The sequence below is a fragment of the Pogona vitticeps genome, chromosome 1 (assembly GCF_051106095.1).
Source record: "Pogona vitticeps strain Pit_001003342236 chromosome 1, PviZW2.1, whole genome shotgun sequence".
NCBI lineage: Eukaryota > Metazoa > Chordata > Lepidosauria > Squamata > Agamidae > Pogona > Pogona vitticeps.
In genome coordinates, this window is record NC_135783.1 from 114795037 (window position 1) to 114822606 (window position 27570).

General features: G+C 40.0%; 1 protein-coding gene across 3 annotated transcripts in view; it reads right to left on the minus strand.

The window, feature by feature from the left end:
• CD109 (CD109 molecule) overlaps positions 1-27570 on the minus strand; it is a 119205-nt gene that overhangs the window by 9387 nt on the left and 82248 nt on the right. For all 3 annotated transcript variants that reach the window (XM_072999675.2, XM_072999673.2, XM_072999674.2), the window contains 10 exons: positions 26297-26410; positions 22775-22993; positions 21438-21576; positions 20139-20315; positions 14069-14150; positions 10343-10571; positions 8638-8803; positions 8008-8198; positions 5770-5925; positions 5618-5683 (listed from right to left, as the gene is read on the minus strand). In XM_072999675.2, coding sequence (XP_072855776.2) covers positions 5618-5683; positions 5770-5925; positions 8008-8198; positions 8638-8803; positions 10343-10571; positions 14069-14150; positions 20139-20315; positions 21438-21576; positions 22775-22993; positions 26297-26410 — 1539 coding nt within the window. The remainder of the gene's footprint in view (positions 1-5617; positions 5684-5769; positions 5926-8007; positions 8199-8637; positions 8804-10342; positions 10572-14068; positions 14151-20138; positions 20316-21437; positions 21577-22774; positions 22994-26296; positions 26411-27570) is intronic.

The following is a 27570-nucleotide window of genomic DNA, read 5'->3' on the forward strand; positions in this document are numbered from 1 at the left end:
GTTTAATTAAGCATCCTTTCTGTCAGCCAAGAGGACAGATTGTAAGTTTATCAAGAACTGCCACAAAGAATAAAACAACCCTTTTAAAAATGTTTTATCCAAGCTAAGTGCAGTTTCAAATAGATCGAGGCCCAAGTAATACAGTATAGACATTCAAAAACTTCTAAGAAAGAAGAACAGATGCAAGATAGTTGGGAACTAAAAATACACAGGGTCCTCTAAACATCTGCCACACAGGAAAAAAATGAGTGTTCTATATTATTTGAAATTTAGTCCACCGCTATATTATTTGAAGTATAGTAATAAATAACCAGACATTACCCACAAAGCTCAAGGAAAATCACAAGCCAGGTTACACTGGACTGCAAAAGAATGCCACTAGCAGCCCTGCGCCCAGTACGACGCACTTCTAAGCACTTCCTCAGCAAACTTGTTTGTCAGCTGCCTAGTGTTGGCTGTTGTTGTTTAGTCGTTAAGTTGTGTCCGACTCTTCGCGACCCCATGGACCAGAGCACGCCAGGCCCTCCTGTCTTCCACTGCCTCCTGGAGTTGGGTCAAAGAATGTTGGCTACAGTAGTATAAACAAGAATTTGCAACACAATGCTCTTACAAAACAGAAATGTGTTTTCTGCATGTAGTGAGTGAGATGTAGAGATGTCCTACTCTGACTCAACATATTCTTTTTGTAAGGGAAGAACAAAAATGGTCTCTGTGCTACAGTTAAAAGAGCTCCTCAGTCGAGAACATATAGGATACTGCTTCTTAATAGTCATAACCAGTGCTTCGACCCACACTCTTTTGTGCAGTTCCTTATGCAGAACAGCTGTGCTGCGCAAGGGAAGTTGGAGAGCACTGGCACAGAAGAGCCATCAGTTACATCTTGTGGTAGCATCTGGCCTCAGTTTCGATCCTGATTATTAGCCTGAGGGGACAAACTGTTCTTCTGTCATACCAGAAGCTGGAATATATGTGCCAGAACATACGAGCTTCTGCTTTGTGGCAGTGGATCATAAGATGTGACCGTTTAATAGAGAAAAGATCATAATAACTTGCTTTTCGTTTAGCAGCCAGGACACTGATCTAACTTGTGGCTTAAAGGGGGAAAAGAATTATTTGCAGGTTGGTGGGATTATTTTTCTTTTAGAAGGAATCTTGCCATGTAAACAGAAAGAAACAACGTTGTAGGGATGAGATTTTTGTAATTGCAAGACTCCCATCCCCAGAAGTCCCCTAAAACCTCCCAGGAAGACTTCTGGGACTGCGGCAGGAGAAAGGCAGCAGCAACAGAGAGTTCTTCTTACCCTCGTTATCTGCTTCCCTATATAGGCTTTGGCTGGGAAGCAGAAAGGGACACCTCCTCAGTCACATTGTTTGTGACTCTCTGCTCCATGGGAAGGGCAGTTTACTCAGATGTTTCCCCTCCAGAATCTACTGAGGAGCATACTACCCTCCCCATGGAGGAGTGAGGCCATTCCCAGCAAGCATTGCAAACAAAGGGGTGTTCCAAGCCAAAGCACCTGCAGGGAAGGAGATCGTAGATGTAGGAAGACCTCTCTTTTGCTGCCTTCTTTCTCCTCTCCCATTCCTAGAAGTCTGCCTGGGGAATTCTAGATGACCTCTGGGGCTGGGCGTCCTGCAATTATGAAAATAATCTCATCCTTATGAAATTGTTCCAGCAAATCAAACTTATATAGAGTGTCATTACTTCCAGAAGTCTTTTCTTCTTTTGCTTTGCCAAACTACCAAGGAGAAAGTACGGTGTTGGAGACTGTGCCAAGGCAGTTCCATCCTATAAATCTTTTGGGTGTCAGGGGATAATTTCTAGTCATCTGATTCCATATAGTGGAGTGGTCCGTTGGGCCAAATAGGCAGGGTATAAATCAAATAAACTAAACTAAACTAAACTATAAAGACAGCAGGGGAAATTCCAACACCACAAGCAGCAGTCAGCATGTGGCCCACAGGCTATGTGCATCCCTAGAGAAACAAATGTACCCCCCCTCGAGCCCCTGAGTCCCAGGACCCTCATAATAATGTTGTGCTGTAAAGCCAATTCTGATTTTTGGCTACCCTTTTCATGGTTTGCTAATTAAATGGTACTCAGAAGTGACTTACCTTTCCTTTCTTCTGGGAGCACCCTGGGACTGTGCAGCTTGCCAAAAAGCCACACAGGCTCACTCTTTCTCCCTGGAGTCACAGTGGGGAGTCAAACTCCCTACCTCCAACTCCACAGTTGGATACCTAACTCGCTGACCTATCCAGCCAGCATACCCTATCAAAATTAGGGGGAAATGGAAAAGATCTGTGTGTTCTAGAAGGTGTGAGGAAATTTATGCCATGTTCTGAGGAGACCCGCAGATCCCCTCCTAGTCCTCCAGTGTAATGTTTAAAAAAACACTGGCCACTAAGGAGGGAATTATTTGTATAAGAAGAATTGTCAATAGGCGGGGATTGTACGTTCAGCTTTCCGAGGTCTAGGAATTGGTATATCCTACCCCCAGACCTCTACAGACTGCCTATCTTTGTTCTAAAGCCTTGAAATTGCTGTTTCAAAAGTAATTCATTATGTTACACATACATACCACACACAAAGTAATTCATTACAAACAAAAATTTTCCTAATTTAATTTTAGCTTCTTTTGTTTTGAGAGAGCTGTTTAGAAGTAAGCAAATAACCTAAAAATGCCCAATGGAAGTAATTTAGTCCCCCCCCCCGCCAAAATGCAATAAGAAATGGTAACAGGTAAACGTTATTCATTACACTATGATATAAGCCATTGATTTATTTGCATAAGAAATATGGTTATGCCTGTTAATCCAAAAGATAAGCTGTCTAGTTGAATTATAGCACGCTACTTCCCTGCTTTACACCCTTCCCCAGAACAGGGCATGCTTCTCTCTGTGTAAGATTTCCGGACTCGTTGCTAGGTGGTGGAAGGATAGGGGTCAAGTGCCAACACAGGCACATGTGATGCTAACCCTAAATGCATTAAATTACTGTTTAAATACCACTTAAAAGAAATGCAGCACAGTAAGGGATTGGCAGTGAAATCATGTGCATATTTATTTAAGTGTTTAGCTCACTGACTGAGGCAAGCCTTGCTTTCAAGTAAATACAAACACGATCAGTGCTACTATTAGGAAAGAAATTAAAGATGCAATTTGTCTTATTTGTGGTAAAAAATATGTAAATGCTTATATCTGATTAACCTCTAGATTTCAAACCAGTTTTGACTATTTTGTGTGGTTTTTTTAAAATAGGGAATATTGCTGATATTTTCCCTTTCAGTTAATTTTCAGCCACCCAACTGCTATTGCAAACAATTCCTGCTAAATCCACTGCCACCAGATATGATGGATGAGCAAATAATTCCCTGCAGTGATGCCGATTCAAACCTTGGCCTTTACTACTGGATCTGAAATTGTCTTTTAACTCTTTGGAAAAAAAAATTTATAATCAAAAACAGTATTTTTATAAATGCACATGTTCCATTCTCTCAGTGAGATATTCCAGAAATAATACATAGTTTATTCTGCAACTCCAGCTCAAGTTCAGTCCCTGCTCTTGCATTGCTGATGTCATGCATTCTACTGTTTATTTGTCCACGATTCAAATCAGCATGGAATTTAGCCCATGTAAGTTGTACACTTAGGTCAATGTTTTGTATGAAAATTAAAGATTAAAGCAATGCAAAATAAGCCTTGAGGTTTCTATGCCAAACAAGGTTCTGCGTCTTTGATATCTTCGTTCAGTCTCCTCTCTTGGGGTTTACAATGATACAAAACACAATCAGAGCCACACCATAGCTATCATGGGTCATATTCCCATTCCATCTTTGTCCTGCACTGCCAAGACACTGTATTCTATATATTGATTATCTGATTCTACAGGAGATGAATGACTCCTTTTGCTGACAAAGGAATGACCGTAATTCCCTCTGCTGAAAAACCAAAGGATAGTAAGTATGGTGGTTATAGAAAAACCTAACCTCTGCACTGAAAGTAATAATTAAACAAGTACTCACATATAAAAACAAAACAGAATGTATTTATCAAACAGAAACCATTCCTTCAGTCTGTAGAAAAGAAGGAAACAAACAAACCTGGCTTTCCCATTACCGCTACTGTGACGCAGCTGCCTTCAATTGACCCTCAACTGTCTCCAGCAGTTCCACCAGACTATCTCAACTGTTTCTGTCCCAGCTGGTCACTGTACAAACAATGGATGGACAAACTGGCAGCAAGCTGCCCTTTTTTCCTCTTCCCACCCCTGCCATTTTTCTTTGCATGCCATGTTTTTCAAAATGTTATGTTGAGTGCAGGGAGTTATTCTACTACACACTTTAGTAAGTCAGCCTGAGAATCCTTTTTTGACTAATGGAAGAGAGGTAAGAAGGCTTCAGGTTTTTTTAAAAGTGCATTACATAACAATTCTATGACACTAAATAGTACCAAATGTACAGTATATGCCAATAGTTACTAAACTCATATGAAAATCCAATTCCACATTCCTCATAAAGTCATTTTTAAATAATTCCTGACAAAAGGAGAATCACCAGAGTTATTCCAGCCTCCAAAATCAACTTCTGAAATCAGCTTAGTTCCAATTCTATAGGCTGGATTATCCACCAATCCATTTCAACCTTACCATTTTTTGATTTATTCAATAACGTATTGCAATTTTTATTCAAACATTCTCAAGCAAGGTTTCTGAACAATACTGTGAAACATCATGGGTGGGTGGGTGGATGGATGGATGGATGGATGGATGAAGGTTGGAGCACCCTGCTGTAGAGGCAGGGGTTGGCAGAATGATTCTTCCCAAGGTCTCCTGGACAAGAAGCCTCTCGGGCAACCTGCACGCTCCCAAAGAATCACCAGAAGAAGGGAGTAGTAAACTATTTCTAGGTACACTTTATGCCAAAGAAAACCTGGAAAGGGTCATTATAAGACAGGATTAAACTGACACACATCATTGTTATTACTGAAGTATCTTGATCATCATCATCACCACTATGGATTTTTCTCAGTAATAAAACAAAGTCCATTAGGGATCCTAATTAATGTGATTATTCCATCTTTCCCCTTCCCTTCCACACTGTTGTGTCCTGTCAGAAAGGTCAAATGTGGAGGGGACAGCAAGATGAAGAAAAAAAGAAAAGATGGGAGAGTCACCCTGGTGCGAATTGTATTCACTCACATTCATTTGAAGCCCAGACATAGGTTATGCAGGTGATGGACTAGAGTACTTTACTAACATCATTGAATTGTAACAATGGAGCAGCAGGTATACAAGCTGTTCATAAGCACAGCCCTTCAAGAGGGACCAGTTCAATGAAAAGATCAAACACATTGGGAAAACCTCAAATAATTAACGCACAGACAGCCCTCGAGTTTGGTTAGGACTCCAATCAATGGTCTGGTTATTAACTCAGATGTTATTGATCCCACCTCTAGTAACACAAATGCTAGCTACATAGATGGAATTTTGCATTTCAATGGGATCCTACCGCAAAATCCTGAAATGAAAACTTTAAAAACAGCGAGAGAGAATGAAACAGAGAGAGAGAGAGAGAGAGAGGAAAAAAACACACACCCAAATCTTATGGCTACATACCTGGAAGATTCCAAACCCACGTCCATTTGCAGACACTGTAACCTCTACTGGCTGCGTTGCTGCAATCTAAAAGAAATTGAGATTCTCAACATGCTTAAAGCACAGGGAATTGAATACACAGCTTGGAAATCATGTCTTCTTTACTGCTCTACCTCTTTAGTCCTGAGGAGAAAGCGGTTTTTATTATCAAGTCTGAACGCAAGTGGAACTTCTTCACTAGAAGGATCAACGGTCACGTCCATTCCTGTTTCCACACTAGCTGTAAGCATCGCACAGGCGCTCAAGGCTTGCAGGGCCACTATGGTGTCCTGTTTAGGAAAGGGGGGAAAAAAGAACTGTTTTTAATAGGACGGGTTATGAAGAAAATAAGTACTAACTTGTGTTGCAGGAGAAAACACTTATTCTGAGGGGCTTTTCACAAAGAAGCCTCTCAACCACAATCACTGCTCCAAACACAGAGCCAGCCAGAGTCATGTGATAGCCACCCCAGCAGCGATACTACTGCTAGTACCTGGCCACGTCCTCAGCAAGAGAAATGGAAGAACAAGTACTCCACAGGAAGGAAAAACAGTGCAGCCCCATCTAGGCATCCACAAACAACATGGGACATATAGGTGATTATGACCCCTAACAGTTTAGGATCTGAATACTTATCAGAATGTTTTCCCATCAATCAGCTACCCATTCCACCCACTTCTCTCAAACCATGTTGCTAAATGTGGCCACAGCAGAGATAAAAAGGCAGTAACAAGGAATTAGGTCTTTTTGGTGGTGCGCCCTCCCCCCCCCCAGTCTACAGAACAAGTTATCAACTGAGATACACCAGACTCCTTCCTTCCTTAAGTTCAGGAAGTTATTTATTTATTTATATTTATTTATTTCATTTATACCCCGCCCATCTGGTCAACTGTGACCACTCTAGGCAGTTAGAGTTGGTATAAACAGAATGATTCACAGCTACGTTCCACAACTGAATCTCCAGGATGCTGTAGTTTTTTCTCTCTGTGTTCTTTGTTCTTTTTGTACAAATTTTGAGTTTTAATCTGTAAACCACCCAGAGTACTGCTTGCACTAATCAGATGGTATATAAATCAAATAAATAAATAACCTACGTGCCACAACCCTGACCTCTGTGCATTCAAAGATCCTGTGAGCACAGCCTATGCACAAGGGTTAATCCAATGTTTACAGTGTAATCTTCCTCCCCTTCCTTCTGCCACTCCCTCTGTTGGCCAAAACATGGTTCTGGAGAGTTTTACAGCCCTTCAGATCTGTCATTTCAGGTATAAAGGGGCTTCCCGGGAAGGACAGTCACTCCCCCACAATTGCACTGGGCCATATCATTCTAACAATAGTATACCTACACTTGATTCTGCTCATAAACCCCCAAAAATGCATAAAGATGAGCAAGAACCTGAGGGGCAGCTAAGTTTTTTTATTCAAGGAACAGCCTTTTCTCCTGACCAGTGAATCATCCTCAGTGATTCAGTTTTAAGTCTAGGAAAGCAAATACTATCATTTAATTGTATTCTCACATTGACCGTAATCCTTACTGAAGTAATTTGAACCTGAGTAGGCCAGCTGAACCAATGAAGATTTGGTGAGTCAAGTCCTCCATAAATTCCACTGATTCAAATGGATACTCTAATTGTGACTTACTTTAGTATCGTAAGTCGGATTAGGAGCTGGTGATTTGAATCACTGGAACATGCAAGTGATTTGGCACTCTAAAACCCCAATGATTCAATGGGCCTTCTCTAGTACAATTTACAACACTAAGTAATGGGATCTGGACTCACTGTAATCGTCAGGGTGAAAGAGCTACAAAGAAGCAGCCTCGTCGCCACGTAGAGTTAGAAATTTGAATTTCCCACCTTTTTCCCCTGCCTTTTTCTGTTCTTAAGTGAAAGCTCTGGTCGCAAGTACTGTAGAAGCTAAATTTTGTGACCGGAGCTGGTCGTAACTCGAAACGGTCATAAGTAGGGACTTTCGTAAGTCGAGGCACCACTGTACTAGCTCTTGACCATCCACAAAAGTACGGGCAGAGCAAACCTTCACACCCTGCTTTGTAAATTTGCAGTCTGATGTTTTACAGGAAGTACTACCATGTTTCCCCAAAAATGTTTTATTTTTTCCATGTACAACAATCTACATTTATTCTAATACAGTCATGCCATCTTCTGTTTGCTGCACAATGGTGGGGGTAGGGTTTCATTTAACTAGGGTTTATTTTGGGGGTAAGGTTTATATTATGAGCATCCTGAAAAATCCTACTAGGGCTTATTTTTCAGGTTAGGTCTTATTTTCGGGGAAACAGGGTACATAAAAGACTGACATCTGTTCTTGAAAGACACCAGCATAGTTAATTTTTTTTAATATGCTCTTCTAACCTGTGTAGAAGAGTAGCCTCCCAGGTGGTTCCTTTGCTGGCTGAGCCATTTCATAATAGGGATCCCCTCTAATAACCTTTGTTGTTTAGCATGAGACAACAGAGCATAGCCTGCAGTCTCAATATCTACAGAACGTGGCTGCCAGGAATCAGACAGTTCAGAAGCTGGTGATATCCAGAACCTGAGATCTCCTATGAAAACAAAACAAGACATCATTTAACAACAACAGAGGTAAGCCTCTCTCATAGCTCAGGAAAGATGTAGTTTTCTGAAGATTATATACATAGACTACAACATGAAAGACCCATTCAATCATCTCTGGTACTCTAGTTCATTGGTTCCCATCTTTGGGTAACCCAGGTGTTCTTGGACTACAACTCCCAGAAACTCTGGCCTGCAAAATTCACTGCAATTTATAGAAAAGTCAATGCAATCCTTGGAGGGTTCTAAAATGATCTTCTTGAAATGGTAAGGCTTTTAGTATACCAATTAATTGGATTTTGGGGGGGGGGGTATTTTCTGTGTGTTTCATTTTAACTGCTGGCATATTGTACTGCCAATAATTGGGGTGCAGGACTACTTAGCCTGATATTTTGTTAATAGATTGTCATGTTGAACAAATTATTTTACCTTGCTTTTCTGACCTCTGATTTAACATGTCGAGAGCCATCTTTGCATCCACACTCTTTGCCAGTGATAAAGCATAAGTCACAACAGCTAAGGTACGATTATCTGATATGCCTTCACTTAATTTATATTCCAGGAAGTTCAGAGCTCTTCTTATATTGCCATCATACTGCAAAAATAAAGATAACATTATAAGAAGCACAACTTTAACAGCCTGCAATAAGTTGCTAGCACTTGTAATGAACAGTAATATATACTTTATAAGTTTAACAACCAGATATTGATGGCAGCAAAATACTGATTTGTGAATCTGTGTTCTAACTGAAGAATGCAAGGTGCTGATATCAGGCATGCAATTTCACGGGAGTATACATACATATGCACAGAGAGAAAGTAAGAGAGAATGCTGGGATTGGTCGAGATCTCAGCTGTTCTGAAAATCTAAGCCTTCATGTGAAAAATAAAAAGCTTAAAAACCTCATGACTCAGAAGATATGTTTCTGAACTGGAGTGATAGTTAAATTTTGATGTCAGCAGTAGCTATTTATAGCAGGCTAGCATAGAGGTTCAGGACAGACTAGGCAACACACACACGTTCTGCTGTTCAAGACAGGGAGAGGCTATGAGGATGCCACTGCTGCTCCTCACCGACTACCATCTGAGACCATTGCTAACTCGATCTAATGGTAGGACCACCATTTCTACCTGCAGGCTGCAGGGTCTTGTTGTGATCTGGAAGAAGTGAGGACAACCTGCTTCTCATTATTCTGAAACCAAGTATTAACCAGCCTTACCAATGACAACCTTAACAAATTTGATTCAAGCGTCAGTGTATTTTTTTTAAGTTACTCAAGTTTTACCAAAAAAAATCTTTTTGAAAAGAAAAAGTATTTCACCTATAAGGAGAAAATATTTCAAATGATGAAAACCCATGCTATTCCCTCACATTTTAGTGTTACATCTCCCTTTTGGGAATTTTATGTATCATGACACCATACAGCGGCCAAAATCCTGTTGCTTAGTAAATCACACTAGATTAGGCCCACTTAATTGATGGAGATTTGGTGAGTCAGCTCCTCTGTATCATTGATTCAAGTGGATCTACACTAATGGTGACTTACTATGCTAAGTCACCATTAAGAGTAGGAGTTGACTCATTAAATTATCATTGATTCAGTGGGCCTACTCTAGTGCAATTTACTACACAACACAACAGGATTTTGGCCATATATGTAACGCACAGAAGTATGTAACCAAACATTACATGTGATACCTATATGTCCCACTACCACAAAAAAGGTCCTTCTTTTTTGATAGCACCAACTTTATTAGAAGACTGACAAATTGTGAAGGTGTCAGTTTACTGAATATAAGACAATTCCAGACTCTGGAACATTTTCTAAAGAAAGGGATAGCTCTCTGACACCAAATACAGAATCTCCCAGTCTCTTGACTAAACTAAATACGTATTTATTTAAAAATCTGTTGCCACCCATAAATAAAGCACACTGCTATTCTGACCGAGGGAGGAAGAGAAGCAGCATCATTTAGTGGTAGAACACATGCTTGCTATGAGTGTTTAAATCTCAGTTTTTAACCCTTGGTATGAGATGGTTTCAGATGCGTGCAGTTCTCTTTTCGATTGTATTCCACTTTAAAGTATCATTGAGTTGCACTGCAGGTGCACATTAACATCAATTATTTTTACCTTATCTGTTTGGTACTCTAGCAGGGCAGCCATAATATAAGCGGTGAGTGAGATGGAGCTATTCGTGCCTCCTTGTAGTTCAGTATGTAGGACTCTTCCAGGCTCCTGAAATTCTCCACTGGGTTTCTGATGCTGGGCAATCCAAGCAGCTGTTATCTCCAATATATACGGATCAATATCTATGAACGGTTTGGCCTGAATGAAACTTCTCAGTACAAAAGCTGATAGCCTAAGGTGAAGTGATAATTAAATACTTTAAGTCAGATACTTTCATGGGGTGAGTTCTTTCTGCTTTCTTTCTATTTCCACTGCATCAGGGCAAGTCATTCAAGAAGTGTCACCAATATCAAACAATGAGGCTTCGCACTTACACTGTCCTTTGTGAGCATATAGAAGGAGAGGCCATTTCAAGAGCCCTATAGAACAGTTGTTAAACTGCAGTACTGCAGTCAAGCCTCCACACTCACAACATGAGTTTGATCCCAAAGAGTTCAGAAAGCCAGTTCAAGGTTGACTCAGTTTTCCATCCTTTCGAGGTCAGTAAACTGAGCATTCAGCTTGCTGGGGGGCAAAATGTTCCTTGCATATTTATGTTGTAAAAGGCCCAGAGGGCCTCTAGCACTATGTGGCAGTATGTAAGTGGCAATCTATGTCAGTGTACTCTATTCCCTCAACATGGACTATGAAAGATATGAAAGCATGCTGCACATGCTCTTGATATTACCATTACTGTGTGAAACTTGTCTGATATATTAATTGTACTGTGGTGCTTCTAACAAGACAGACTGACTGACAGACCAACAGATCAACCAATATGAGAACTTGAACCCTTCAACAAAGGGCTTTTTTAGTGATGCCCGCAGCAAAAAGTAAAACAAGGAAATGATAGGGTCGCTGCATGGAGAAGATGGCTAACTACTAACAGAAGACAGGGAAAAGCCGGAACTTCTCAACACCTTATTTGCCTCAGTTTTCTCCAAAAAGGAAAATAGTGCTCAACCTGAGGGGTGAAGAACAGTTGATGTAGTGGGGGAAATGCAGCATAGAATAGGTAGAGAAGTAGTACAGGAATACCTGGCTACTCTAAATGAATTCAAGTCCCAGGGTCAGACAAATTACATCCAAGGATATTAAAAGAACTGTCAGAAGTAATTTCAGAGCCATTGCCAATAATATTTGAGAATTCTTGGAGAACAGGAGAAGTCCCCACAGACTGGAGGAGGGCAAACATTAGCCCTATCTTCAAAATGGGGGAAAAAAGAAGACCCAAATAATTATCGCCCAGTCAGCCTGACATCAGTTCCTGGAAAAATTCTAGAGCACATAATTAAACAGTTTTTATTACTTAGAATGCAATGCTGTCATCACTAAAAGTCAACACAGGTTTCTCAAAAACAAGTCATTCCAGACTAATCTGATCTTTTGTAATTGGTTGACTGACTGAACCCAAAGGGTGCTCACCAATGGGTTCTCTTCATCCTGGAGAGAGGTAACTAGTGGGGTGCCTCAGGCTTCTGTTCTGGGCCCTGTACTATTCAACATCTTTATCAATGACTTGGATGAAGGCATAGAGAGTACAGTGGTGCCTCGACTTAAGACCACAAGATGGTCGTAACTCGAAATGGTCGTACGTTGAAGCACCATTTCCCATTGAATGCATTGGAATGCAATTAAGCCAAAAAATAATAATAATAAACAAAGAATAATAATAATAAACCACACAGCAAGCCCCATTGGAAGGTGCTAGGGCTTTTAAAAAAAACCAAAAACCAAAAATTAAGCACACAGCAGCCCCGTCGGAAGGCACTGGGGCTTTAAAAAAAACCAAAGCAAAAATAAAGCACACAGCAGCCCCGTCGGAAGGCACTAGGGCTTTAAAAATAAAAAAATAAAAAACGAGCACACAGCAGCCCCGTCGGAAGGCACTGGGGCTTTAAAAAAAACCAAAGCAAAAATAAAGCACACAGCAGCCCATCAGAAGGCACTGGGACTTTTTTTAAAAAATAAACAGCACAGCAAGTCCCACTGGAAGGCACTGGGGCTGAAAAAATACACACCAAAAAAAATCACAGCACAGAAACATAACCCCGCAGCCCAAGCCCAGTAAATGTACTGTAAATGTACTTATTCGGAACCAGAAAGCAGCACCAGGCAGTCCAAAGCCTCCTCCAACGCACACACTCTAACCAATGGGGCAAAAGAGCTACAAAGAAGCTCTTCGCCAACCAACAGTTAGCCCTCTAATTTGAATTCCCCGCCTTTTTCTCCTGCCTCTTTTGATCACAACTCAAAACTCCGGTTACAAGTCAAAGCAACATTTTGCAGCCGGAGCTGGTTGCAACTCGAAATGGTTATATGTTGGGACGGTCATAAGTCAAGGCACCACTGTAGGCTGATTAGATTTGCAGACGATACCCAATTGGGAGGGGTTACTAATTCCCCAGAGGACAGGTTTAACATTCAAAATGACCTTAACAGATTAGAGTCCTGGGCCAAAACTAACAAAATGAATTTCAACAGGGAGAAGTGTAAGGTCCTACACCTAGGCAGAAAAAATGAACTGCACAGATATAGGATGAAAGACACCTGGCTAGACAACAGTACCTGTGAAAGGGATCTAGGAGTCCTGGTAGACCACAAGCTGAACATGAGTCAGCAGTGTGATGCGGCCGCCAAGAAAGCCAATGCAATTCTTGGTTGCATCAACAGGACTATAGTGTCTAGGTCAAGGGAAGTGATAGTACCACTCTATTCTGCTTTGGTCAGAGCTCACCTGGAGTATTGTGTCCAGTTCTGGCCACCTCAATTCAAGAAGGATGTTGACAACCTGGAACGTGTCCAGAGGAGGGCGACCAAAATGGTCAAAGGTCTGGAAGCCATGTCCTATGAGGAGCAGCATAGGGAACTGGGAATGTTTAGCCTTACAAAAAGAGGGTTAAGAGGGGACATGATAACCATGTTTAAATATCTGAAGGGATGTCATGTCAAGGAAGGGACAGGATTGTTTTCCACGGCTCCAGACACTAAGACAAGGAGCAATGGTTTCAAACTACAGGAAAAGAGATTCCACCTGAATCTCAGGAAGAACTTCCTGACAGTCAGAGCTGGTCAGCAGTGGAATAGGCTGCCTCAAAGCATGGTGGAGTCTCCTTCTTTGGAGGTTTTTAAGCAGAGGCTGGATGGCCATCTGTCGGGAGTGCTTTGATGGAGTTCCTGCATGGCAGGGGGTTGGACTCGATGGCCCCTGTGGTCTCTTCCAACTCTGTGATTCTATGATTCCATGATGAAAAACTTGTATATGTTAATTGCCTGTAATTAGTGTGCTGAGAAAAAAATTAGTGGGAGTACCCTGTGCATACCTTAACTCATTCTTTCCTCTCAAAAAAAAACTTATACCTTCCTTTAAAATAACATTTACATTAAATAATTGATGGGGTGGAGCATGGAAGTCTTTTATCAACGCATTAAAAATGTTAGTTTAATGAACTGAATGTTTTCAGATTTCAGCATTAATAACGAAAGGTCATTTCTTCAATTTTCAAGATTCTAAGTAACCATTTTTAAATCTAATACTATATTCTAAACTTTGAATTTAAGGTTTGCACATGAAATTGCTGGTTGGGCAGATTCTGAATGATGAAGCAACTGACACAACTGAGTAATGCAAAATGATTCATATCACAAGTCACTTATTAAGAAGGAGAGGAAGCAGGACAAGACACTTACCATGTACTTCCAGAGTGGTCACTGTTTCCAAAAGCACTGAAAGAACCATCATCCCTTTGATACAGCATCTCTCTCTGGTAGCCTGAAGAAAATAGGAAAACACAGAACAGTTTCAACTAAAAAGAGTCCACATGACAGGCTTAGCAAGATTCATGAAGTTTCCCCTACTAAAGACATTTTAAAAGTTCCTATTATCAAAGAGCAAAATACTGCAAGTCACATGAATACTGTAATGTAAAAGGAGGCTGAACTGAGATTTTAGACATTTGTGCTCTTTAAGGAGTCCTGAATGGATACCATCTGCATGTGATCTGACGATCTTCAATAGATCACTAAGTTATAGAAGTTCCACTCTTGCCAGTAGTATTTGTCTCATGTTTTTTCCAAACTTCCTTCCTGAAAACATCTGTGTTTAGGCATGGGTATTTGTTGCACATTTTGGGCTGAGAAGACAAGCAACAAAGAATTTATTTAACTTCTCTGTGATCTCCTCATCCTTGAAAAGCTTTAACCATTATCATCCAGTAGTTTCATTCTGACATGACAAAGAAGCAGAGTTCAAACATAGACTCAGCTAGAATTTGCTGCTGACCATGTTACCTGATAGTGCATGTATCTGATAACTGTACTGATTGTGTTCACACTTTACGCCAGTGCACATATGTCAAAAATACACATTTGTGCAAAGAAATACAGGAGCAGATTGGCTGTCCCGCTGAGAGCATCTGGATCAATGCAGTTGGAGTGAAAAACAAAAAGAACACGGTAGCTGGAGTCTACTATCGACCACCCAGTCAAGGAGAGGATGCAGGTGAAACTTTTGAAAAACAAATTGCAAAGATTTTGAAGAGACATGATGTAGTAGTGATGGGAGATTTCAATTATCTTCATACCTGTTGGGACGTAAATTTTGCCAAGTATGGCCCTTCCAAGAAATTCCTGGTTTGTGTGCGTGATAATTTTCTCCTGCAAAAAGTGGAGAAAGAAACTAGAGGGCTAGCTAACCTTGACCTCTTTCTAACCAACAGAGATGACTTGGTAGAGGAAGTGGTAGTAAGGGGAACTCTGAGCAAGAGTGACCATGTTCTGCTAGAATCTTTGATTTCAAAGGAAACCAAAGCAGGCATGCTGGATTTTTAAAAAGCCAGTTTTAATAAACTCAGCACAATGATAAGTAAGGTCCCATGGCAGGGGATCCTAACAAGAAATGGAGTCCAAGAAGGGTAGAAGTTTCTAAAAAAGGAAATTTTAAAAACACAAACACAAACAATTCCAATAAGAAAAAAGGATGGGAGACAGGAAAAAAAGGCTGGTATGGCTTCACAAAAAAACTCAGAAGGAAGATGAAAACAAAAAAGGACACATATAGGAAGTGGAAAGAGGCCAGGCCACAAAGGAAGAGTACAGAGAAGCAGCAAGGGATTATAACAGTTGACAAAGAAAAGGAAGAAGTGTTCAATTCCTATTTTAGCTCAGTCTTTTCCTGAGGGACAGGACTGATGATGGAGATTGATAAACTAATAGTCAAGGAATACCTTATTACCTTGAATGAGTTCAAATCTCCAGGGCTGGATGAACTGCATCCAAGAGTATTGAAGGAATTGATCAATCACAGTGACAGATCATCTCCCCCCCCCCTTATCACAACATACACCCATAACAAAAAACATCCTGATCACCATAATTACCCAATCTCCTGAAAAAGACAAAAGGCTGATCCCACAGCTACAAACACTAAACTACACTACACCAGAACACAGAGTTCTAACTCCTGTCCTCTGAAGAAGCCAGCCACAGAGAATGGTGAAACATTAGGAAGAAAAAACCTTCAGAACATGGCCAAAAAGCCCAAAAAACCTACAACAACCATCTCAGAACACTATCCATTATTTTTTTGAAATTACAGGAAATGAGTGAGGTCCCAAATGATTGGCTGACTAGTCTGTAATTCCCAGGTTCCTCCTTTTTTCCCCTTTTTGTAGACAGGGACAACATTAGCCCTTCTCCAATGGAGAAGTAGTCAATCTGCAAGTATCTTGGAAACAATGCAGTATTAAGTAGAAGCCAACATGGATTTGTCAAGAACAAATCCTACCAGACTAATAATTTTTGACTGGGTAACCTCCCTGACAGACAAAGGGAATGCAGTAGTCATTGTATAGCTTGACCTCAGGAAAATATCTTGACAAAGTGCTCCATGATATCCTGATTAGCAAGCTAACTAGGTGTGGGCTGGATAGAACAACTGTCAGGTGGACACACAGTTGGCTACAGAATCATGCTCAGTGGGTGATGATTAATGGCTCCTTCTCAAATTGGGAGGACGTAACAAGTGGAGAACTCCAGGGCTCAGTCTTGGGCCGAGTGCTCTTCAACATTGTTATTAATGACCTGGATCAGGGGATGCAGGGAATGCTAATCAAATTTGCAGGTGACACAAAACTGGGTGGAACAGCTAACCTGGAAGACAGAAACAAAATTCAAAATGATCTGGACAGGCTTGAGCACTGGGCTGAAAACAACAGAATGAAATTTAACAGGGATAAGTGCAAAGTACTTCACTTAGGAAAAAGAAACCAAACACAAAGTTACAAGATGGGGGATACGTGGCTCTGCAATACTACAAGCGAGAAGGATCTTGAAATCATTGTAGATCACAAGCTGAATATAAGCCAACAGTGTGACGTGGCTACAAAAAAGGCAGATGCTACTTTAGGATACATTAGTAGAATTATAGTCTCCAAATCCCACGAGGCACTTCTTCCCCTCTATTTGGCATTGGTTAAGCCTCATCTAGAGTCCTATGTCCAGTTCTTGACACCACACTTCAAGAAGGGTGCTGACAAATTGGAACAAGTTCAGAGGAGGCCAACAAAGATTATTAGGAGGCTGGAAACCAAGCCCTATGTGGAAAGACTGAAAGAACTTGGCATATTTTGTCTTGAGAAGACTGAGGGGAGATATGATAGCAATTTTCAAATACTTGAAAGGCAGTCATACAGAGGAAGGGCAGGATCTGTTCTTGATCATCCCAGAGTGCAGGACACATAACAATGGGCTCAAGTTACAGGAAGCCAGATTTTGTTTGAATATCAGGAAAACTTCCTAACTGTTAGAACAGTATGGCAGTGGAACCAGTTACCTCAAGGGGTGTTGAGTGCTCCAACACTGGAGGCACTCAAGAGAAATTTAGGCAATCACCTGGCAGATATCCTTTGATTTGTATTCCTGCACTGACCAGAGGGTTGGACTCAATGGCCTTATAGGCCCTTCCAACTTCACTATTCTATGATTCCATATTCATTCCACAACAAAAATGTAACCCACAAGAAGGTCCTAAAGCATTAAAAAAAAAGGTTGACCAGTTGTGTCTCAAGTTGTGATTATAAATGCATATACTAGGGAGTAAGCAGTACTGAACACACAAAACACTGTGGCCTAAATTATATTACATTACTGTATATTCAAATAAAGAAGACCCAGTGAATCAACAGATTAATGTTGAGTGATTACTTATATAAATCCCATTGATTCAATTCCTGTTGTAGTTGGCACTGCCAATAGGTTTCTGGCCATAGAAACTTCATAAATATAGAGACTTCATAAACATGCAAAGGACTCCACTTCTGATCCACACTATTTCAAAAGTGTTTCACCTTTAACGTGCTGCAAAGTTCCCTATTAGAAAATTTACAAAAACCTGATCAAATCAAGCCTGCACTCTGTCTAGAAACAAGTACTGTACGATGAAACTGAATCTGTCATACTTTGGGCACTTTATGAGAAAAGACTCACTGGAAAAGACAATAATTCTAGGAAAAGTTGAAGACAGCAGGACAAAAAAGGAAGACCAAGCATGAGATTGACTAAATTCCTAAAGGAAGTCATAGCCTTAAGTTTGCAAGAGCTGAGTAAAACTGTTGAAGATCGCACATTTCGATGGTCACTCATTCATAGGGTTGCCATGAGCTGGAGGTGACTTGATGGCACATAACAACAATGAATAAAAAGCTATCAAAATGAAGCAACCATTTCACAAATCTGTAAAATACACAATTACATATAGGCCTTAAAAGAAGGATTAAAATAAACAAATGACCAACAAAACCAAATAACAACAACAATGTAAATATGTATTTTTCTATTTTAGAGCTATTTTATTACCAGAATCATTCTTTCTGGTCACAAGAGAATGCTAAAAAGATTGCTGTAAATCTCAAAACTAATCATGACTTGAGCAAAACAAGGCATCAATGAATGTCACTTTTAACACTACAGTTAGGATCCATTTGAAAACAACTTTAGTAACACTAATGTTTAGATAACTTTAAAACATTATGGCAGTATAAATCGATCTGCAGGGAATGACAGGCTGCTTGCAAACTTCAAAGGAGTTGCTTAGAAAACAGATGTTCATTATTTTTGAAACTAACTGTGTAACTTTAGGATGTCCAGAGTTCAGTTGTCAGGCCAAACATAACCCATGGGGTTTATCAAAGCAAACAAAACTGTTTCTTTTGTCTATGGCCTTTATTCCCTCTTTGTGGGAGACTGATCTGGGATTTGAGTCCAAATTTAGTTGTAACATGACAGTACTAAAATAACAGACTTACATCAGGAATTAAGTTAACAACAATTGTGTTCAAAAGAGTTGCAACCTGTGCGTTGTAAGAACAGCTTTGAAATCAGGACTATATATACTGTGACTGCACATCACGTCATGAAAGGAAGGTAATATGAAACTAGGTATAAAACTCAGCTTCCTTAAATGTTCAACTTTTTCTCATTTCTTCAGTTTTCTAATCCTTATGACTGCAAAGTTAAGACAGAAGGGGCAGAATTTGGGGTTACATTGGTGTAAGATTTGGGCAAAACATCACACAAAACCCTGGCTATGTCTTATTCTGACAGACCCCAATTCATAGACTTCTAAGGGTTGCAGAAACAGTATTCAGAATAAGATACCTAAAGAGAACTTTAACTAGAAACTTAAACCAAATTGGTTACAGCCAATACTCTCTGAAGGGCTCTACTAATCACACAGAATTGCAAACTTTTATCAGCACAGTTTGGTCCAAATAAAAAAGTTTTTATTTCTGTCATTTCAAGAGCCAAATGTAGACTGCCTTAACATAACACTAAAAAATAACTTAGTCCTGTCATTTAGTATTCTGCATAGAGGGCCATCCAAGTCATTGCCCAGGGTAAGGCAGTTGTCCCAGGTTGCAGAGAGCTGACAGCAACAGCCTGCCGCTGTCTGATAAAAAATTTCAAGAATTGTTCCTGTCTGTCTGTCTGTCTGTCTGTCTGTCTGTCTGTCTGTCTGTCTTTATTTATTTATTTATTTATTTATTTATTTATTTATTTATTTATTTATTTATTTATTTATTTATTTATTTATTTATTTATTTCTGAAATGTACATCCCATCCCATTGGTGCACAGCACTATTCTGGATAGCGTATATATAGAAATCTGGGCAGAAAAACAAAATGATATAAGCAAACATAGTAATAGGCAAACAAGAAACAAGGAAAAAATAGGGAAAGATATTAAACCCCAATGGTGTGGTAAAACCAAGCAGCAATAGAAGACAAGGAAGATTAAGGGAAACTGCCACCAAAAGCATCTCAAAAGTGATGAGTTTTCAGCAGCCTCCCAAAATTAGTGAGGAAGCAGGCTAGTGTGGCTAGTGTGGCTATTGACCATGCTGACTGGAGGATTCTGGGAGCTGTAGTTCAGAAAAGGTACTTTCCCAAACTCCACCCTAAACTACAGACATGTCAGTGCAGAGTATTATGTGCAGTGTCTCTACAGCGTTGATCAAAACGTTCATGGTATGCTTGCTGTTTTCTATCCATTCTGCCTTTCACATATGTGAACCACAGGTGAAGCTCAAAAGCAAAACTTGTCCACAGAGAAGTGTCAACTTCCTCACAATAGCATCCCTTTACTCATAGAACAATTTTCCATGCTACTGACTTTCTGATGAAAAATTTTAAAAAGGGTACAGGAAGCCACCAAATTAACCCATATGAAATGTCAGGGTTACCTCCAAACTCATATCCTACCTTCTCTCATATAGGACACAGCTTTTGATTTAATATTGGACTGAATATTGCCTGTGTTAGACAGATAGTCCAGGACATAAATATTAGGTGCAAAATTGATCATGTTCTGTTCCCCACAACCGTAAGGCATCTTGATCAGGGACTCCATACCACTAATAGAAGGGCCAAGAATGTCACCTGAAAGATACAAGGCACAAAACAACATATTTTAGTTATTATTTCTTCAGTACGTTACCCTGCCTTTCTTCTAATAATCTCAATGCAGTGATGCTCCTCCTCCCTACTTTATCTGCACAAAAAAACTATACAGCAGACGAGGCTCAGAAGAAAGAGATGGAGACAAAGAGAGAGAAACTGCATATCTGGCTAAATGTCACCCAATTTTTTGCATGCCTCAGTGGACATCTGAACCATTATCCTTCAAATCCCAGTCTGACAATCTAATCACCATATTTGCTCTCCCTGTACATCTCTCTGGCTCTGGAAGTGATGCCACCAACACTGTGCAGAATAGGAACAAAGACCACCAAAATGCTTTTTTCCATGATGTACTTTCAAGTCACTTGAGCTAGCCACTGTGCTGATTTTCTTTTAAATGTAAAAAAAGAAACCTAATAGAGGCATGCTCTATAATGAAGCTAGCTGAAACCAATGAAGAGTAACTGAGACTGTAGCACTGCTGAACTAGGAAGTAGGGATTTGATGAAAGTGTATCAGTATAATGAGATCCCACTGTGGCACAGCATCTAGAGTAGAATACCAGGACTTTGTAAACCTGGTTCCCAATCCCCACCCAGGAATTAAAACTGACTGGGTGATCATAGAACACTTACACTCTCTTTGACAAATAAAATAAATTAATAAAAGTGATTAATAGTCCAGAGGGGAGACCACGGAAACCATATTAAGGGTAGAATATAATAAACATGTTTTTAAAATTGCAAATAATGATATATGAAATTAATGAAAAACATCGGTGAAAAGAGAAGATACTTAACGACACTGAGAAGAGAGGACTTAATAAGCTAGCTATAGAGCTATGTTGGTATAGTACCAGTGAAAAGGAGACTGAAATTAATCAATTACATGACAGAGCTGCACCCAACCACTTTAGCTCAAAGAACATTTCCTTTTGTCTTTTTACCATGGGTTAAACGCATCCACAAAGAACAGTACTAACATGACATGAACAACTAAACAAGTTGCACACCGACTGATTCCACAGTTGGCCAGAAGACAGTTTTATATTTGTTTCTGATTCCCATCAGACACCAAAACGAAGAAAAATAAAATGCTTACCAATAATAGTGATTTGCACTCTTTCGCTGCCTGGTACTACATCAGAGGGGAATGTGAAATTCAGACTTTCTGTAAGACTACTTCTTCTGGACAGGTCCAAAAGAAGTGCCTGTGAATGAAATTGTTCTATTCCTTCTGCCTATTCAAAACAAAACAGTTCAGGTTTACTTTTCAGTAGAACGTTGCATGTGAAGTGGTAGCCAACTCAAAAGCAAATAAACCAGGCCCATCCTACAGGCTGCTCACCCTTTACAATTTCATTACCATAATACATTACAAATGATCACGTGTACTGGGATGGTTTCTTATAGATAGATCTATGGGATATCAAATGCCCTTAGGAAGGTGCAAAAGAAAACTCGAACACCTCATGACTTTTTTTCACCACCTTGCCAATGCCACTGCAAAATACAGTAAGAGCTGTGTCAGGGGGTAATGATGCCAGTTCAAGTGTGTGATGTTGTGAGACTGTTTGCAGCAACAACAGACCAGGGCCATTATGTTACCATGCAATGATAGTGCAGATATCCTTTTATCTCTACCCTAATATGTCTGGCATAGTGGCTGAAATCCTATACTAACATACTGTATAGAGTAGGTCCATTGAATCAGATGAAACAACTATTCCATAAGTTACCGAGTCACCCGATATAGCCAGCAGGGACGGCTGAGGGGACTGAGGCCGAGGGAGGCCCGGAAGGAGAAAACAAGAAACCGGGCCTTCTCGGCGGTTGCCCCTCGGCTGTGGAACACACTCCCCACTGAAATCCGGCTGGCACCCTCACTGGGGGTTTTCAAAAGCCAATTAAAAACTTGGTTGTTTAAACAGGCCTACCCCCCAGTCAATTAAGTTATTTTCCTTTTCTCTTTCTCTATCTTTTTTTTTCCTTTCTTTCCTTTTTTGTATACCACCATCTTGGAAATCTTTTGTTTTAAAACCAATTAGTATAAATATATAAATGTATTTTATATGTTTTTAACTTGTTTTAACTGATGTAAGCCGCCCCGAGTAGACATTGTCTACAGGGGCGGGGTAAAAATCGAATAAATAAATAAATAAATAAATAAATAAATAAATAAATAAATAAATAAATAAATAAATAAAATAAGTTCCATTGATCCAACGGACCTACTCCAGTAACAACTTACTACTGGATTTCACCCACCGAGTTATGCGACAGAGAAAGAGGACTTGCAATTCATGCCTTGATGAACTTCCCATAAATGTTTAAATTAATGATCAAACTGGCACTCACGTTTAGCACAGTTTAACAAAGAGGTTCATCTATCTAACATACAGTACAGATTTTGCCTAAATACAACAGCTTTAAAATTACCTTCACTAATACTTTCTGGAGGAGAGCATCAGAAGCAACGGGGGATATTGCTGTCACTCTGATGGGAATCTCTCCGATTTGCTTTGGTTTAATTGGAAAGATGACGGTCTTCCCATCTTCACTTGGAACCCATACTGAACGTTGGTTTCCCATGGCATTGATAACATTAGAAACGGTAAGAATTTCAAACGTGTCACTTGTATCTAGGGTCACTGTCACCTATAAAGCAAAATAATAATAATAATAATAATAATAATAATAATAATAATAATAATAATAATAATAATAATAATAATAATAATAATAATAATAATAATAATAATAATAATAATAATAATAATAATAATAATAATGTTTTTCCACTTGACAGCATTTCAACAAATTTCCACGTCTTTTTGCTGTACTGTGTTCCCAAGAAACCCAGAAAAACTCCCACACAGATGTAAGTATTAAGAGATTCCTGGCCTGCTTATGTCAATTTCAGAGTGTTTAGCAACACCAAAAAAAAAAAAAAATACAAACAAGAAAGGAGAGAAAATGGGCAATTGGGAACAAAGGGAACTGAAAAGTGAGAACAGAAGGGAGCTAAGAGTATTTGCAAAGTAATAAAAACAAAGTCTCTCTGACAGTAAAAAGAATATTGGGTGGCATCTGTGACCTCTTAAGGACAGTCAAAGTTCAAATGTTTAAAGCACAGGGCAGTGATCACAAGCACCCAATGACTAAGCCACTCAGAAATATTATTTATTCATTTTATGTACGTTTATAGACATGCATATACTCAAATGTAACTACATTCACAAGAACGGGGAAGTTTAGAATTAGAGACATTATTTTATTGTTCCATTACAAAAGGACATTTTTAATAGACATTTGACTTCCTTTTCAGAAGGAAATCCCACAGGTCCATTTCTCAAAAACTCAATGTTTTATTAACCTTGATGGATTTCATATATTTGGAAGATGACAGCTTTATTATTCTATGAACTGCCAAAAAGATAAACATTTTATCCCACAATAATATAGTTTATATCATAATTATAAACTTCAAATAGGAATTATAAGCATCAATATCTTTTTATACTATTTAATGGGTATTAACTGTGTAAGTATTTAATGGGTATTAACTGTATAAGTATATTAAGGCAGAGGCAGAGGCAGAGGAACTAAGGACCAAAGTGCTAACATGTGCTAGATGTTGGAGAAAGCCAGCAAGTTCCAGAAAAACATCTACTTCTGCTTCATTGACTATGCAAAAGCCTTTGACTGTGTGGACCACAGCAAACTATGGCAAGTCCTTAAAGAAATGGGAGTGCCTGACTGCCTTATCTATCTCCTGAGAAATCTATACGTGGGAGCGGAAGCAATAGTTTGAACTGGATATGGAACAACTTATTGGTTCAAAATTGGGAAAGGAGTGTGACAAAGCTGTATATTGTCTCCCTGCTTATTTCACCTATATGCAGAATACATCATGCGAAAGGCTGTACTGCAGGAATCCCAAGCCGAAATTAAGACTGCCGGAAGAAATATCAACAACCTTCGACATGCAGATGATACCACTCTGATGGCAGAAAGTGAGGAGGAATTAAAGAACCTCTTAATGAGGGTGAAAGAGGAGAGCGCAAAAAATGGTCTGAAGCTCAACATAGAAAAAAACCCCTAAGATCATGGCCACTGGTCCCCTCACCTCCTGGCAGATAGAAGGGGAAGAGATGGAGGCAGTGACAGATATTACTTTCTTGGGCTCCATGATCACTGCAGATGGTGACAGCAGCCATGAAATTAAAAGACACCTGCTTCTTGGGAGGAAACCGATGACAAACCTAGACAGCATCTTAAAAAGCAAAGACATCACCTTGCCAACAAAGGTCTGCATAATCAAAGCTATGGTTTTTCCAGTAGTGATGTATGGAAGTGAGAGCTGGACCATAGAGAAGGCTGACACCAAAGAATTTATGCTTTTGAATTGTGGTGCTGGAGGAGGCTCTTGAGAGTCCCCTGGACTGCAAGGAGAACAAACCTATCCATCTTGTAGGAAATCAATCCTGACTGCTCACTGGAAGGACAGATCCTGAAGGAGGCTCCAATACTTTGGCTGTCTCATGAGAAGAGAAGACTTCCTGGAAAAAACCCTGATGTTGGGAAAGTGTGAAGGCAAGAGGAGAAGGGGACGTCAGAGGACGAGATGGTTGGACTGTGTCATTGAAGCTACCAACATGAATTTGACCCAACTGAGAGGCAGTGAAAGACAGGAGGGCCTAACGTGCTTTGGTCCATGGGGTCACGAAGAGTCGGACATGACTTAACAACTAAACAACAACAATAAACTGTATAAGTGAACATAAGAGTTTTGTCTCATTCAAAATATGAGTTATAATACTAGATGCATGTAAATTTCACATTATTGCAATTTATTTTCATAATACCACATTATTGGGATCAATAACTACTACTTGAACTATTAAAAAATATTCACACTCTGAGATGTATCCAATGATGGGTTGACTTGCCCAAGCTGGAGCACTCCATTTTTACTAATGCCAGCAAACTATGGCAGCAACATGTTGTTCTATCCTGGAGGGATCCCAAGATTTGAGGAGGAGCTTTCCCAGGACAGAGGACTTCAATGAGACCAGTGAATGCTACGTCTCCTAATTTGTGTGTAAGCTGAAACATAGTCTGTTACGGCAAATACACATTAGATCCAGCACTCTGTGTTATATCAAAACTTCTCTCTGGTCTCCAAAATCCACTTTGTCTATTTTTGCCCATCCTCACTTATATAATACAATCCTATGCAGGTTTACTTAGGAGTAATTTGTAGTAATTAGGAGTAATTTGCAGCCCACTCTAAGTGTGCAAGTATATCTAGGACTATATTTTAGGAAAACCAATTTGGAATCCATACAGAGTCAAGGAAGTATACTTCCACTCGGACAACAAGACTTCCCCTTCTTTCCTATGTGCTTTTGGTCTTCCTTCCCAAACCTTTGGTATGTATGGAAGCAGTTGCAGAGGGAGTGGAAATGTCTTCTGGCAGTTAAATTCAACCCACTAGTGCAGTGGCTCCCAAATTTGGGTCCCCAGGCGTTCTTGGACTAAAATTCCCAGAAGTCTTCACCACTAGCTATGCCGGCCAGCATTTTTGGGAATTGTAGTCCAAGACCTTTTGGGGACCCAAGATTCGGAACCACAACATTACCAGATAGATCCCATTTAATACAACCCAATATATAATAATGCAACATCTGTGTCACCTACGACCTATGACACAAAGAACCCAAAAGGATAAATTCTACTAACTGCCCTGGAAAACAATTGCCGGAAGGGCAGCCATCTCAATCTATTGTAGCAAAAATAGCAAAGCAATCTATGACATATTAAAGGTAAAAGACGTTTAAGATACCCCAAGACGTTTTGTTAGTTTCAACTGAGAAATGTTAAGCTACAATTGATAATAATAAAGAGAGAACAATTACAAAACAGATTAAAAACAAATAAAGGTTTTAATATATTTACCTCAGTGCCTTCTTTTAAATAATTCAATATATTTACTTCCAGTATAAATTGCTCTTCTCTTGTAACACTAGGAGGGAGGTTTAAAAAAACAAAAAAGGGCTGGAAGACCTGCAACTGAAAAAGAAAAGAGACACAACAGTGACCCCTTCTGGTGCACAATTTAGCTATGGTAGACAATACAATAAAGACCATTTCTGGTTAGAGCTTTCGACAGACCTTGACATAAGAACGCACAATCCTCCTTCACCCCACATTCACCAGGATTCAATTGACCCAAAATCTGGTAAAAGGTTGCAGTGCACTGAAGGCCTCTAAGGTAATGAGGGCAACATCCACCTGGCAGACTAGGCATGTTCTGTAATTCTACAGGTAAGGCCACTTGAAGCACCTCAGCATGGAGGCAGGAAGGTTGCTTATTTATTGGTTTGCTGATCTATACCCCTGCTTTCTTCCAATAAGATCAAGGTAAATGGGTGTTCTCCTCGCCACGTTATCCTCATGAAAATTGTTGTGATGCAGGTGAGCTTGCTCTGTATTTGACTCCTAAACCTTGCAGAGGTGCACTTTGAAGCATTTCTTTAAGGCAGGGGTGTCCAACCTTTCACCTTCCCTGGGCCACATTAGAAGACGAAAATTTGGTTTGGGCTGCACATACATTTGGTTTGGGCCGCATGGGGAGCAGCCCTAGCTGTCCTCCGCAGCCCCGCTCCAAGCGCACTTACCGGCAGCTGTGATCTCAGACAGCAGAGGCTGCCAGCTTCAACTCCGGCGGCTTTATGGGGCCGGGAGGGGGTCCACCTATTGATGGGGATGGCACGATGAAGTCACACAGCCCCCCTCTCTCCTCCCCTCCTGCTCCTTCCTTCCTTCCCTCTCTCCCCCTGTACTGTTGTGACATGCCCTGGCCACATTCCGGCTACAAGTGGCAGCAGTGTAACTTAAAACTGGAATTTATTTAAAAATAAAAAATTGCACTGGGCCGCATTATGCGCTGACCTGGGCCGCATGCGGCCCTCAGGCCGCGGGTTGGACAAGCCTGCTTTAAGGCTTTTGTGAAGTATGAGTTACCACCTACCATTAACAAGAATTCACTGCTACCGACTGTATAAGAACTAGACTCCAGTTCAAGAGAAAAAAATGATGCTTCAAGCAATATTTTGATGAAAACAGTCATGATTGTGATACAACAAGTATGTATACCAAACAGGCATCATCTTTTTGACCTGACAGCTGCAACACAACACATGCAATGATGGATCAAGACTCCTCACTGT